We start from the raw sequence: 16797 nt of genomic DNA, 5'->3' as shown, positions 1-16797 counted from the left end.
CAGATTTGCTAAGTCTAGCCTTAAATGGCACGCACAACCATGCCTGGCTTCAACATCTTTAAATTGTACGATTTAAGGGATGGATCCTCAGAGCCCCTCAAAGTCCCCATGAAACCTGAGTTCCTGATCTTGCCTATCCTCTGAACACTCTTTCTGCAAATTGCTAAAACCATTTACAAGTAAATGACTAAACCTCATTGTTTACCTACTTCTTACCAAGGTCCCCCATATATCATTGGAACTAATCATAGATTCTTCATCCCTTTTAGCCTCCATCACCATGAAAAGCTCAAACTTTCCAGATTCCAGATTCCAGATTCCTCTCACTTGTCCCTGTGTTATGCTGGTATATCCTTAGTCAATTTTAAATTCCCATTGTCTTTAACCACCCAAATCTGTTCACTCTGTCTTTTTGAACTCCCAGTTTATCATCAGCAAAATCTCTTTTATGCACATTTTTGTGTGTGGTTTATCTCACTGAAACATTGCATCCCCTGAGAATACTCTTTTTACATTCTTCACAAAAAGTGCAACTTCTCACACCCCATATTCTATTAAACCAACAGGTAGAATTAATGTCTTAATGTCTTTCTTTGCTTAGTGTCATTGATATCTTATAGATAGCTTTTTTTTTTTTTAACATTCTGCCTCTTTAAAGAAAAAAAGTTAGATGTCATCAAGTAGTATTTTCTACTTTTCATCTCTTGCTACTCATCTGCATCTCTCCTGGTCACTCTTACTCATTGATTATTTCAACACCTGTTACTATTTTTTTTCTCTTCCCACCATTCTTAGTCATTTTCAATATCCCTAAATGGTCCATTTTAAATCTTGACTTCTCTATGATATGTTTATCTCTAGCGAATTTATTTTTCACCTTAGTGATCTACTTAAATGGTTATATTTGACTCTTTCGATACCATCAACTGTCCTGCTTAAATAATCCTGATTAAACACATTAAACTGATCAGCACTTTTTCTTTTCAGCTTACTTTCTTTAGTATGTCCACTACAGTGATTTTTTTTAATCCTTTCAAGACCTCCAGCTTCATTTTTTACTATTTATTGTCCTTTTTAATATGCTCTCACATTCCTTCTTGCTTTTCTCAAATTCCATGGTCCATAACTATAAACTCTGCCTTATAAAATCCCAGTTCTCTTGTCCTGTGTTACTTTATTGATAAACTCTAGCCTTGTTTAATTGCAGCTTTGCTTCCTCTACACAGCTCCCAGACTGCACATGAAGCCTACAATAATACCTGGTTCCTGACCTTCGTTCTCAATTGATAATCTTACTTTGTGTGCCCCCCTGTTAAAATAAATGAACCATCTGTGTTCCCAAAGCTCACCTTTCACTTGTGTATTAGATTGTAGTCCCTTTGACTATTCAAGGACTTCTGAAATTTTCTTTTTTTCTTCCCTGCATCATCTTTCTTTTCCTCTATACTAGATAATTCCTATCAACATACATACCTGGTGAAATACCTTTCATTAAAGCAAATAGGCAAACAACCTACCTCGTATGAAATATAAATTATCAAATGTAGTGATCAATTCTCAATCTTTGTTTTACTTGACCCCACCACAGGTGTTAACACTATTACTCCCTCCTTTTTTTTTCTCTTTTAACTCTTGGATGCTACCTTTATGTTATGTTTATTGCTGTATCCCCAACTTCTTTAACAATGGTGGCAACATAGTAAGTGAAGAGAAAATTTTTGATGGATGAGTAAAGAGACAGGGATAATCAATTTTGTATTGAGGTGAACCGGGGCAGGCGTGTTTCTCTCTTTAATTCTCCCTTAGACCTTCTGTAAAGCATGTATTACTTCAGTGTTATACTAACACTGTCTAGCTGATGATTCTTATTTGTGCCTCTGGGGAGAAATATACCCAAGGAGTCAGAAAGATGCTCTTCAATCCTCTCATAATCAGGGCGACTGTATACATAGACCAAACTGTGTAATTTTGATGGAATAGGGGAACTATGAAAGAAGAACAACAAGGACTATTAAAGAAGGACAACAGTATAATACAGACTTTCCAGGCAAACAGAGGCATGTGGTTACTTAGTTGTACCATTTATCTTCTGACCATTCCCACCTGGCATTGAGTCTAAATATTCCCACTATGACATCTCCACCTTGAACCATCCTGAGATTGATCTAATCTTGTTCTCTCTACATTTTTCATACCTTTGGTCATATGTTTAGTGATGATAGTGTTTTGAAGTCATAAATATATATAGCTGTTCTTGATCTCTAAGGAGGAGAGGCTTATGTTTAGTGTAGTGCCTTTGTATAAAACTAAGATATACAAAGAGTAGGTAAGCCATCTTCTTAAACTGCTTTGGAAGTGTTTACTCTGATTGATAGTAGTATAGTTTCCAGGAAAAGGGGTAGAAATAGTTTCCTGTTATACTGATTGTGAGAGTCTGTCTCTTGACAAAGATATTTATTTCTTAATTTTCTACTGATTCAGATTAGAAAATTAATTGTTCCCTTTCACACCAAGAATATTGTAGAACATATGTTGTGTCTCCATTTCTGTGAAATTTTTCAGGGCATCTAAATTCATTTATTTTAAAATGTGCTTGAATGATATTTAAGAACTAGTCATTTGTATAATGGGACACTTTAGAACAAAATAGAGTTGAAGTTTAAAAAAAAGTAATTGTTTACAGTGGTTATATAAGCTTTTACAAAAATACAGAATTGATCTTACTTTTTAGCAGTTGCACTCTTTGGTTTATGTAGCCACGTGAGTTGAAACTTAGGTCCATGCAAAAACCTACCTGTCTGTAGTAGGTTTGTTTATAATTGTCAAAACCCATAAGCAAACAAGATGTCCTCCACTAGGTAACCAGATAAATGAAATGTGCTTTAGACAGTGTAATGTTATTGAGTGATAGAAATAAATAAGTTATCACATCACAAAAAGACATGGAGGAATATTAAATGCATATTACCAAGTGAGCAAAGCCAATCTGGAAGGCAACAAGTTGTATGATTCTGACTTAATGACACTCTGGAAAAGGAAAAACTATGAAGACAGTAAAAAGATCAGTAGTTGACAGGAGCTAGAATAGAGGGAGGAGTGAACAGGTAAAGCACAGATAATTAAAGACAGTGAAACTACTCTGTATGATTCTACAATGGTGGATACATGACATTATATACTTGTTGAAACCCATACTATGTTCCAACAACAAGAGGGAACACTGGTAAAAACTATAGACTTTGGGTGATAAAGATATGTCATGTAGGCTCATTGATTGTATCAAATATACCATTATTACATTGGAATGATAGTGGATGGGGCTGTGGGTATGTGGGGCAGAGGGTATATGGGAACTTGCTGTACTTTCCAGTTTTGCTGTGAAGCTAAATATGCTCCAAAAATTAGTCTCCATGTTTTTGCCTTTTCCAGAATGTCATGAAGTTGGAATTATACAGTATGTAGACTTTTCAGATTGGCTTTTCTTTTGCTTAGAAATATGCATTTAGCATTCCTCCATGTCTTTTTGAGGCTTGATAACTTGCTTCTTTTTTTAAAAGTGCAAAATTAGTATCTTAATTTAGTCTAGATTGGCTTAGTTTGAGGAGCTAAATAAGTGAAATTTATTATATAAATTCTTTATAGAGAGGAAATGTGTTGCTTTCTAATTTGTACCTGCTATATAGGGTCATAATTATTAGATGTCCCTTCTATCAAGAACACAGACAAAAAGCAAGAAATTCCGTAGGGTACAATTTTCATATTTTAACATAAACAAGTTTTAAAGTTAACTTTTTAAATACTGTGTTAATAATGATGCTGAAAAATGACTGACCACACATAAAATTTCTTGGGAAATTTGGCCAACATTTTTGCCCATTTTTGTATTTCATACCTTTTATACAGTTTCATCTCATTAGTAAATTGAATAACGATTTCGTTTAGTATCAACTGCTAATATATAAGCTTCACAAGGACTGGTACAATGAGATGTGTGGGTTTTTGTTTTTCAACCTCAGAACCTAGCATGGAGAATGCACTGGATAAATATTCGTTGAATAAATAAAATATACAGGTACTTACTTTCATTTAATCATATCATGGCTGGGTTGAAGTTTGGAGCTTCTAAATATGATATGGCCACTCCGAATTTCACACACCATTTTTAAGTAGAATTGTGGCTTAAAAAATGGAAAGAGTACATGTGATATTTTGTTAAGATCATGTGTATTTTAGAAGTAATTCACAGCAATCTGTGAAAAGCTGTGAGGTATGTATACTTTTACACATATGTAAAATTTGAATTCTTATCATTAAAATTCGATTTAATATCAACTTTTTAAAGATATTTTACTGTGTTATTCATTTTACTTCCTGGCACTGTTACATAACATTTTTAATCCTACATTTTTATATCAAAGTTTAGAATTTTGATAAAGTTAAAAATAGTTGTTCAGACTGTGGAAAACAGTAGCCTACAATTATCACCTTATTTAAGAAACTTCAAATAAACCCACTGATGTGATAATTTTACCCGCATATGCAAATTAGTGAATAAAGACTGGACCTATTTTGTGTGAGTGCAAGCCAACTGGCTATGACATCTGCCAGCCATGGATTTTTGAGAGAAGCCAGAGCACAGTTCTGTCCCTGGACAAATTAACTTCAAAGACTTTACCCCATAACCCTCTAACAGGAGTTCTGCCTGTTCACTCTTTTTTCTTTAGTAAGCCCCAAGTTAGTCCTGTTAATGAACAGTGTTTACAGTGTTTGTGAAACTAAACTCTGACTGAAGACTTGACCAGGTAGCTCTAGCTCTGGAGTATGAAAAAGTTAGGTTTACGGCAGATTGGGAGTACTTTATTGCCTTACAAGTTTTTTTTATTGGTCCTGAGAAAAAGAACTAGATATTATAATCTGGAATTTAAATTAAAACAGATTCCACCCTCATTGTTCTATATTTAACTTGGACTACTCTTTGCAGAACAATCTAATGTATGAAAAGTAGTCAGTTCCCAATTTTGGAAGACAGAGGAAAAACAGATAAGATGCATTCCAATCTTAGAATTAATTGCTTCAGTTATACTATTCACTCTATACCATACACCATAGCAGGATTTTGGAAAGAAAAAAAAAAAGAACAAAAAAAATCATCTTAATCACTTTCTCCAAATTGCGATCTATATACAGTATAGAATTAGATTCTTTGACTTATGGTAGCACAGCTTTCTTATATAGGCTGATTTTTGTAAAAAGTATTGTCAAGAACTCTAGATGAAATTTGAAGTTTCCATATGTTTTTTACTTGTTTGTGTTTTTTAAAATATTTAGTTTTTAGTTTTAGGTGGACATAGTATCTTTATTTTACATTTATATGGTGCTGAGAATCGAACCCAATGCCTTGTGCATGCTAGGCGAGCACTCTACCACTGAGCCACAACCCCAGTCCCATACTTGTTTGTGTTTTACCTTGTCATGCCCATGGCCCATATTTAGGGAGTGTTGCTTATTTTTATTATCATGGATTAAGTATTGCAGCAGAAGTAAACCAATATAGCTAGTAAAAACTTAACCAGAGAGGTCTTAAATTTTCTGGTTTTCTTTGTTGATTTCACCAGCCACGTGTTGTTTGTTCATTTTAAAGCACCCTGAAGCAGGAGTCAGCAAACTACAAAGCCACCTGCTTTGTAAATAAAGCCCTGCCTATTTGTTTGTATATTGTCCGTGGCTGCTTTTTAGCTACAGCAGCAGAGTTGAGCAGTTGCAACAAAAAAGGCATAGCCCATAATATTTCTTTTTTTCCTGGGAAAATATTTGCCAAACCCTAACCTATGGATTGATGGAGTATTTATTTCCATTTTAGAGTATATATATCTTTGCAATAAGATAGTGCTAACAATAAGGATAAAACTCTTCTTAAACTCTTTTAAGGAGCTAGAGTAGTATCCTGGATAAGTATACTATCTTTAGCGATTGATGGCCTGCGTTTAATTGTCTGTATTCTGCCATGCCCTAGTTATAGCACCCTGGAAAAATTACCTATATTTTGAGTCTTCTTCATCGGTAGAAAATAGGAATGAAAATACTATCTTAATCAATATTTAGTGAGAATTAAATGAAGTAGTCAATGCGAAGACTTATTATAACATGACATCAGTAAGGTCATTATCATCTTCATCACCACCAACATGACAACAACCACTATCATCGTCACTGGCTGCAAAGATTGTTCTGGCCTTTTAAGTAAGTGTTCTAGAGACGTGGAGAAGAACCTAATTATAGAATGATAAAGAATTATGTCATAGCTAGAGGATTGCTAACCTTAACAGGGTCCAGCCAAGAAAACAGAAAAATCAATTATTTTAACATAGAAAATGTAAAATAGGGAATTGGTTAAATGGCTGTTAGAAAACTGAAAAGACAAAGAGGGAACATCAAGGTAAAACAGTGATAGTAACAGCAAGAAGTACATACCATTTAGGGGGATCAGAGGCCCAAGTTGAACTTAGGAGACCCTAGAAGTTTGGAGGAAAGGTACCATTGTTTTGTTTTTTAAATATAAACTCTCAGAAGATTTACTTATTGCAGTTTGACAGAGAGGAAAATCCTTTAAGAAACTGTACTTGGCCAAGCCATGTTTATTTTCAATTAGGCATTGTTAGGCAATTAGTTAACCTCTAAGGTTGTCAAATGATAGAATTTCTTGAACACCTTCTGATTGGTAGTAACTGCCCAAGCACAGAGAACCATTTAGCAGTGTCTGCTATGTGTTTAGCATGAAAGAGGGAACATGGGAAGAATGAGGTTTAAAGTACTGATGAAATTGATCCAACTTGATAATTATATAGTTTCATTTGTTGAACACATATATATAAAATATGTCCTGTGTGCACTATTCTAGACACCAAGCACACAGGAATAAACTGAACAGAAATCCCTGCTCTTATAGAGCTGTGTTAAAATAGACAACTGGTAAATATAATTGACTAAAATATGTAGCATTCTGGAGGAAAAGTAACGAGAATAAAGTAGGAAATGTGTAGGTTTGTTTTAGGGGAGCATAATAGAATAACTTAGAGGGCTTCAACTTAAAGGTGATGTTTGGGAAAGACAGGAAAAGAAATTATGGAGTTGAACCATGTGGGCATCTAGGCAAGAGCATTCCAGGCGGACAGACAAATAGCAGTAGTTCTTAGGTGGAAGCATGTGTAAGATATTTGAAAAGCCACAGGAGGGCAACATGGGTGAAACAGTAAATGGAGAATCGAAGGCTGTGGCTTCAGAAAATAACAGGGGCCTGAATCATTAGGGACTTGAGGAGAGTAGGGCTAATATGATTACTAGGGCACATTAAAGGCCCATTTTAAGTTAATAGTTATGAAGTCCAGTGTTATGCATGTTTCTATAACCACATGCTGATAAAAATCAGGTTAAAAAAGCATATTACAATTGGTAATATTGTCCTTATTTACTGTGTAACCATATTTTTAAATTTAGGTTTTAGATCTTTATTCACTTTAGCTTTTTAATGGTTCATGCCTCCTTTTATTAGTACTGCAGAATCATCAGCCGAATGCTGATAGAATATCATCTTTTCATAATGAAGGAACCCGAAACCTTAACTGAATATTATGACTCTTGAAAGTAGAAATAGTTTATGAGCTAGTATGACTGTGTGAACTAGCAGATTTGCACCTGTGTTTCTATAAAATTAATTGCCAGGTCTGCTTTCCTTTTTTCCCTAGTTACAAAACAAAAAAAAACAAAAAAACTTTTTTTTAATTGTAGGGGTTATCTATCTATCTATTTACAGTACTTTGATTGAATCCAGGGACACTCTACCACTGAGTTACATTTTTATTTTGAGACAGGGTGCACTAAATTCTTTAAGATGGCCTCAAACTTGCAATCCTCCTGCCTGTGCCTCCCCAGATGTGGGAATACAGGCTTGAGCCACTATGCCTGGCTTACAAAAAAAATGGATTTACAACCCTTAATGATTTAGTTTAAAATGTTAATTCTTTAAATATTTGTTTCTGAGATAGTTATGGCATGGATTTTTATGTACCTGGTTCAAACAATATGTTTTGGTTTTGGGGTTTTTTTTTTGTTTTTTTTAACTGCACAGTTTATATTGAAGGTGTCTATTTGCAGTGACAGTTGACTGAAGGGCATCTGAATTATACAAAACAGATTTAAGCCATTAAAAACATCTTTTTCTGAAGATACAGGTCCTCTTTTGAATACAGTGATTTCCAGGTAGAGTCTTTATAAAGCTACATTTTTTCTATAAACATTCAAAAGGCTTGTAGGTTTTTCTTGATTTCTCTCTCACTTTTAAATACCTTTTTTGACATTTAATCAGAGAAATGTGTCATTATAGCATAGTAAATCTATAAACAAAGGATCAAAGAACATGGATTAAACATATAAATTATTCATACAAAAACAAAAAACTAAGGTCTTTATTGACCAGTGGTGGCACTTTTCCTCATTTAAGATATTGATACCAAAAGATTTGCTAGTTCATTTATGTCATTTTTTCCTTAAAATGTGATATGATGATTTTTTTAGACTTTATTGAATTTTTGTGTATATTCTGAGCTCAGTTTATTCCATTCATGAAACATGGTAATGTAAAATTAAGCATTATTGTTTTCCTGATAGTATGATTTCATTTATCGTCTTGGGAGTTTTATCTTAAAACTGTGAAAATCATTTTTGTTTGTTTGGTTTTTGGGTGTTCGTTTTATTTTGGTTTTTGTTTTGACCATGCTAGGGATCAAACCCAGAGTCTTGTGTACACTAGGTAAGTCCTCTACTGCTGTGCTACACCCCAGCCATGAAAATCATTTAATAAATAATTCAGTGAGAAAAACTTTTAAAAATGTATTTAAATAGCTTTGCAGCTCTTTTATACCTGAGTCTAACTAGGATGTAAGAAAAGTGATTTTTAATTGCTATTGTGGGTATTACTCATAACAATCCTGCTTTGCCATCAGGCCCCACGATACACCAACTCTACATCCCAAATCCAGACTGTTCATTTCTGTGTTCACCATTATCACCATTCAATTTAAGTCACCAGTCACCTCTCAAATGGATTATTACAGCCTCATAATGGTCCCTTCTGTCTCTTCCTGTTAAGATTTATATGCACATAATAAAAAGCATTTTGGGGGGCCAGGTGGTGGAGCGCTTGCTTAGCCGCGTGAGGCACTGAGTTCGATCCCTGGCACCACATAAAAAAAAAATAAGAGATAAAATAAGTAAAGGTATTGAGTCCATCTATAACTTAAAAAAATTTAAAAGCATTTTAGCTATATTAAGCAGAAATGGATTAATAAAGATAGTAGCCTTACTCAATACACACTTAACTATTGCATGAATAGAAGTCAGGGAGCGTAGTACATATCATAAGTGTGGATATGCCATAGAAATTATGCATGTGACTGTACCTAATGTGGCTTCACACCATTTTGATGAAAATCTACATGGTAAACACAGGTTCATAATGTTAAGATTTTAAATTAGATGTAAAATATAGAGTTATAAAGAAAGTTAGTAAGAATCATTTAAAATTCATCAGTTTAAACATTTTTCAGATAACTGTCAATTTGATGCTGGTTTTCAAAAGGTACTATTAAAATATGTATGATCTAGCCAATTATTTTACAGAAATACACAATTTTCTGCAGTATTTCTTGAGACAGTGTTAATATTATAACCTTTGTTGTCATGGAAACAAATCTCTGAAGGCAGACTCAGACGCTAATGATTCCATGGTGTTGCTATGGATAGAAACAACTAAGCTGTTGCTAGTCACATGGTCATGATTTTAAAAACCAACAAAAACCTTTTGCAGCTTATTAAGTGATACAAACAGAGTGGGACAGGATCATGGCACAGTAGTCACTGTCTAATAACTAATATAACTAATAACTAATATAAGATTTTCAAGTTTAAAATACTTTTCTGAATTTCTTTTCTGTAATACTGGTTACTGAATCTTGGTTACTGTATATAATGGTTATTGCATATTGCTGCCTCATATTTGTTTTATATATATAAATATATGTATATATTTATATATATGAATTATTACCATATTTAACATTATTTGTTTAGAGCTGTATTTGTTTCAAGTGAATCAAATGTTCTTCTGTAATTCTCTGTTATGCTCAGAAGTTTATTATTTGTGGCTAAGAAATTGTGTGCGTTGACATGTCATTTACTTTTGAAGTATTTGCCAGCCTTAAAGAAGAGGCAGGGGCATGTGTTCTTTTGCAGAGTGCTTTGCTCAGTGCCCTGGAGAGAGTGGGATTGGTTAAGATGGCATATGTTTGTTTTAGGGATTTTTAAAAATAGTATCTGGATCCTTATCTAAAGAAGATGGGTTCCAGAAGAGGCTCAGAGCCAGAAGGTTACTGAGGTTAAAGAGAAAAATTGAAGCATTATAGTATATCATAAAGGGTTTGAAAGCAACTACCAGTAAAGAAAATTAACTGTGCTCAGCCTTGCAATTTGACATAAGCATGTTCCTTCTCTGCCTTATTTTCATATCAAATTATAAATTAGCTAATATATTATTTTAAAGACTGGAGACCATTGCTAAGAAATAATTTGTGACATTTTTCAAACATTTCAAAAATACACTTCTTTTGGTATTTAAAAAAAATAATAAAGAGGCACAAAGCAACTTAAGAGGGGACAGATATATTTCAATTTTTCAATAAATCCTTTTGTAAAAATAAAATAAAATTGAATTTTGAAAACTTTAGACCAATTATTGACATTTTATGACTATAGACATTTATTTTCTTGTGTATTCCTTACTTTGGGTTTATGTAATGTTACTGATTAGATGCATCTTTGATAGAAATATCATAGAAGGCCAGGCACGGTGACGCAGGCCTGTAGTACCAGAGGCTTGGGGAGACTGAGGCAGAGAAGATCATGAGTTCAAACCCAGCCTAGCAACAGCGAGGCATTAAGCAACTCAGTAAGACCTTGTCTCTAAATAAAATATAAGAAAATAGGACTGGGAATGTGGCTCAGTGGTTGAGTGCCTCTGACTTCAATCCCCAATACCAAAAGAAAAGAAAAAGAAGTATCACAGAATTGATTATGTGCTCTCATGTTATCCTAGCAGGTGATATATGATTTCAGTTTGTCCCACAACTGGTGATGTTACCTTTGATATTTTTTGAAAGAACTATAACAACAGTGGTTGCCAAGTGATTATTTTATAATTCCATTCTTCTACAATTTTTAGTTGGCATTTGGTTGTAAGGAAATGCTTTTATGAACTCTTGGATTCCTATTATTGCAGTATATGCCACTGTTGTTATTATTTATTTTGATCCCAGTCTGGCTAGTGGCAGCCTCTCAACTGACTTCTGAGTCCTTTGTGATACCCCTATTATTCTTTGAACACTTCATTTTTTCTGACACAGCAAGATATCTTGACTCATATTGTACTTGCTGGGCTCAAGCACTAGAATCAGCCATTTCTCCAAGGGCCCTATTTTATTTTATTTTTTACTGGAGAACAGATATTTAGAAGTAAAGCCAGGGTACTAGATATGTTCATGCTTTGGGGGTGATAAGTGTTGCCTTTTTTCCCAGTGGGCAGTAGGGAATATATATACTCATACACACATTTATGTCTATATTTATTTTTGTATGTGTATACATTGAAAGATATATGTTATACCAGTACCTCTAATTCAGTCTAACACCGAAGGTTTTATGCTACTTTTCTCCCCTTTCATATTTATAACTCCCATTTTCTGACATGAGGAACCTTATTCCCATTATTCTCTATATGTATTTATTTAATAGTTTAAAATCCCCTATAATAAGCATTTTCCATCACTCACTGCCCTAAGTGGACACCTTCCTTACTCTGCTCTATCACCAGTAGATCCCCTTTTACTCTACTAAGGACTCCAAACCTCATGCCTGGCTGCTGTTATTGCCATATAGAGACTCCTCAGTTGAGTCCCAACAACACACATCAGCCTGCTGCCACTCTGCCCATGGTCACCCACCCTTTCACCCTGGTCAGGCTTCAACACCCTAAACCAGGTTGCTTTCTCCTCCCTATTCCCAGCACCCAGATGTTCTCCTTACCCTACTTGAGAAGTGTACTTTTCTGTTCAATAAGTTGCTGCCTATAGCATGGTCATGACAGTAAATCATATTCTAGAAACTTTATTTTGTTTACTTCTCTCAGTTATGTCAGTAAAATATGAGTTGATGTTATGGATGGTTCAAATTAGGGATCAGTGTTCATTAGATTTGATATATATCCAGTTGGTCCATCAGTGGTTCTTTTAGAACCATCCTTTCATGCTTTATCATAAATCATTGTAAGAAGGTCATATAAATGTTGCAAAGAAAATCAGTTATCTAAATGTGTAATTTTAATTTTATAATATGGAATTTAAAAAATTTTTCATAAAAGGAACTGGGTATAAATGGTGATTAGAGTCCCCAGAGGCTTTATTCATAATGTACTCTGAAAAAATTATGGTAAAATGTATATAACATAAAATTACCATTTTAACCATTTTAAATGTATTATTCAGTGATGTTAAATACATTCATAGCATTATACAAATGTCATCACTCTCTGTCTCCAGAATTATTTAATCATACCAAACTGGGAACTGGTTTATAATGGGAGCATTGGAAAGAGAGAAAGAACCAGGGAGATTAATGGTATCTTGGTTATTATATATTGTTGCCTCAGTATTTATATTGTATATACATGTATTATATTTGACATTTTCAGTTTAGATATGCAATTCCCCAGAATTATATCATCCTTTCAATCCTGTCCTCAAATCATCCTTTTATATTTTAATCTACTGTAAGAACTAATATTTATGCCTGTTGAAATTTTTTAAAACAGGAAATCCTGGCATCAGGAATAAGCTGAACTTCAGTGGTGAGATTTGTAATGCCTTTTAAAATAATTAATACGAAATATATTTCCGCTTATTTTTTAGAGAATGTGATGGTAGAAGATGATAATAATTTTCTCTTAATATGTACAGATTCTATCCCTCACCCTGCATTTATAACATTACTATGTATTTGTTTATGTATTTATTGTTGACAGTTGAAAAACAATAGAATTCAGTTTAAAGAAGAAGCTGGAAGAGTGTCTGCACTTACAATCCTGCTCCCAGAGGTTAACTTTCAGACATTTCTTTGCATTTTTTTATGTGTTTCATTTTCCCTCTTTTTTACTTAGTGTTATGTAATAAACAATATCCCATATGACTTATGAACTTATTCCTTTTTAAAATCATAGATTCTGAATTCTTTTTAATATATTTATTTTCATATGGTCCTGAGGATTGAACCCAGTGCCTCACATGTGCAAGGCAAGTGCTCTGCCATTGATCACAACCATAGCCTTATAAATTTATTCTTACAAATAATTTTTAATTGCTATATAATATTTATTCTTACATAATTATCATTATTCAATCATGCAGACACCTTTGGATATTTAAGGTATTCCTTCCCCAATTACAAACAGTGCTCAAGAGAATAACTGAAAGTTATTTGCTTTTTAAATTATTCCCTTAAGGTAAATTTTCACAGGTACTGAGTCAGAGTTTAGACATTTTTAAGGCTCTAGTTGTTTACTGCTAAATTGGTTTTTCTAAAGTTTTTGTGAATTTGTGTATCTTAAAGCAGGTGCAAGAACCTATTTCCATGCATTTAAAAAGTTTTTTTGTTTTGTGGTGAAATAAATAAAATTATTAATTGCAATCATAGTATTTGTCTTTTTGTGACTTTTTAAATTTAACATAATGTCTTCAAGGTTCGTCCATGTTGTAGCATGCCAGAATTTCCTTCCTTTTTAAGGCTAATATTTCATTTTATGTATATACCACATTTTATTTATCCCTTGGTTTGTTTCCACCTTTTAGCTACAGTGAATAATGCTGCATGAACTATTGGCATACAAATAACTGAGCCTTTGTTTTCATTTCTTTTGGGTATATAGCTAGGAGTAGAATTGCTGTCATATGATAATTCTGTAATGAAGTTTTTGAACAGCCACCAAAATGTTTTGCACAGAGGCTGAACCATTTTACATACCCACCAGCAAGAGTTCTAGTTTGTCCACATTCTTGCCACCACTTGTTATTTTGTTGTGTTTTGTTTTAAGTATAGCCTTCCTCAGTAGGTGGGAAGAGGTATATCATTAAGACCCTGATTTGTATTTCCCCAATGACTAATGATTTTAAGCATCTTTCCCTTTTATTTGTAGCCAGACATCATTGGACACAGGTATCTTCTTTGCAGAAATGTCAGTTCAAGACTGTAACCCATTTTTTTTGATTGGGTTATTTGTTTTCTTATTGAGTTGTTCTTTATATATTCTTTGAATGTTCTAAGTATTAAACCCTTAACAGATGTATGATTTAAGAGTATGTTATAGGTTGGGAGGGGGGGCAGTGGGTACCAGGAATTGAACTCAGGGGCACTCAACCACTGAGCCACATTCCCCAGCCATATTTTGGGTTTTATTTAGAGACAGGGTCTCACTGAGTTGCTTAGCAACTCGCTTTTCCTGAGGTTGGCTTTGAACTCACAATCATCCTGCCTCAGCCTTCTGAGCCACTGGTATTACAGGCATGCAAAATCACCGTGCCCAGCTTTCTGTAGATTTTCTTTTCACTTACTTGATAATTTCCTTTTCAAGGTTTTAATTATGATGAAGTCTAAATGATTTTTTTTCTTTTGTCAGTTATACTTTTGGTGTCATATCTAAGAATCCATTGCCAAACCCATGGTCATGTTTATTTATCCCATGTTTTCTTCTAAGAGTTTTATGAGTTTAGACTTTGTACTTGGTTGTTGATCCATTTGGAGTTACTTTTATATATGATTTGAGGTAGGTAGAGGTTCAACTTTATTCTTTTGCATGTGGATAGCCAATTGTCTCAGCACCATGCATTTTTAATAAATCTCAACTAATGGGTAAAAACATTTATTGTTACAATTTTGTATTCATCATTGAGGATAAGCATAGTTTCAAGTTTCACAACTTTTTTCTTCATGTTTTAAATCTTTGTTAATTCATACTGTCCTTGAACTACCTGGTTTTAGTGTTTTTCTTACATATGTAATTTTGTATAGTAAATGTTTATGAATTAGTTTAGCTTACAGTAATTATACCTTGTTACAAAACACTTTTTTTATGTTCTAGAGTCATATCTCTAAACATAATTGAACCAAGCCAAATAAATTATGAAACATAAATATCAAAAACATGTTTGTTTAAATTATATCACTAAAGTATTCTCCTTTTTCTTTTTTTTCCTCTTTTTTTTTTTTTTTTGGCCAGACTGTCTGACACATTGTAGACAGGTAGTGAATGTTAGCTGAATTAATGACTATTATAGATAGTTTTAGGCAGTTTATTACTATTCTTGATGGTAGAGATCAATTGTATAGATTATTTAAAGATATATACATTTTGTTTTGAAGTTCTTTGAATCTTTTGTCTGTGTATTTATAAGCTTTCATAGTTTGCATGGTGGACTAATAAAATGACTTTGGTTTCTTTAAATGCAAAAAGGAAAGCAGTCAAATACTTTTTGAATGCTAGAAAAAAATTTTATAATCTATGAAACAAGTGTCTTTTCTTCTAGAGGAAGAGCAGTATTATAAGTGATTGCCTTTTATTATTTTTACTTAAACATCTAAAGAATAGTCATTCCTTTTAACTATAGAGTCTTGAATATTATAATGGATACACAATTATTTCTAAAATTTCTGGAGAACATTTCCTCATTTAAATTATAGTAATATATTAATATTTTACCTACTACTTAGTTATTTCTGAAAACTACAATTTATCTTTGTGGCACAACTTTCAGTTATGTTTTTTTCTTTTGTTTTGGTGTTTTTCCTGATTTTTTGTCATTGATGATTTTTAGCCAACAGAAGCTGTTCCTCCCTCTTCTCCCACTGTCCCTGTGATCCCTGTCCTGCCAGTCCCTGCTGAGAATACTGTCATCCTACCCACCATACCACAGGTTTTTATTAGTTTATTTTTTCTTTATAAAAATTTCATTTGCTTTTGATGTTTTATTTGTATTCTTTTAAAACTGTTTTAACTTTTTTGTTGTTGTTAGATATGGTAATTTACTTTGGGCTTCAGTGGGTATTTTCAGGCAATTAAATATTTGGGATTTAATAATATAAAATGGGTTCAAATTTGCCATTTTATTAGGTAGTATTTATGAAATAGGACATATTCTAAATATCTTCATAATATTGAATCTCCTTACATTTGTTATCATGCCTTTTATACTTGTAAATCTATTTTAAAAGGTTTTTAAAAATATTTTTGCTTTGCAAAATCTTGTTTAATTTCTAAAGATAATTTAAAAATTGCATTTCTGATCTTGTACTGGATGTATCATTTTATGTAGTACTTTGTTTCCTAATATGTGTTTGTCTTCTTTAGTAATATTCATCATTTTCTCATTTGATTAGATAACATACTTCACTTTTATTAATTAAAAATAATTGATGATATATCTAGAGTATGTGAGAACTCTGTGCTAACTTCATAACTTTCCTACAAGTAAAACTACTCCAAAATAAACATTTTATTTTAATAAATTTACGTGTAACAGTTAAAAATAAAATAATAGCCAACTGTCAGAGAACTTGATTATTTTTCATTTTTAGAGCCTATCTAGTTTCAAGGAATGGCTTATTGACATTAAGTGCGTTTCCAACAAAATTACCCAAAGTGAG

General features: G+C 33.0%; 1 protein-coding gene across 29 annotated transcripts in view; it reads left to right on the top strand.

Annotated features, from left to right (window-relative positions):
* Dlg1 (discs large MAGUK scaffold protein 1) overlaps positions 1 to 16797 on the top strand; it is a 271999-nt gene that overhangs the window by 124080 nt on the left and 131122 nt on the right. For 19 of the 29 annotated variants that reach the window (XM_058583549.1, XM_058583552.1, XM_058583555.1 and 16 more), the window contains one exon: positions 15969 to 16067. The exons of the other annotated variants lie outside the window; for them this stretch is intronic. In XM_058583549.1, coding sequence (XP_058439532.1) covers positions 15969 to 16067 — 99 coding nt within the window. The remainder of the gene's footprint in view (positions 1 to 15968; positions 16068 to 16797) is intronic. 29 annotated transcript variants of the gene reach the window in all.

The sequence above is a fragment of the Marmota monax genome, unplaced genomic scaffold (genome assembly GCF_021218885.2).
Source record: "Marmota monax isolate L192 unplaced genomic scaffold, Marmota_monax_Labrador192_F-V1.1 WCK01_AAM20220418_F8-fsc00052, whole genome shotgun sequence".
NCBI classification, from domain to species: domain Eukaryota; kingdom Metazoa; phylum Chordata; class Mammalia; order Rodentia; family Sciuridae; genus Marmota; species Marmota monax.
The sequence above is the reverse complement of the archived record's forward strand: the minus strand, read 5'-3'. Positions and strand labels throughout refer to the sequence as shown.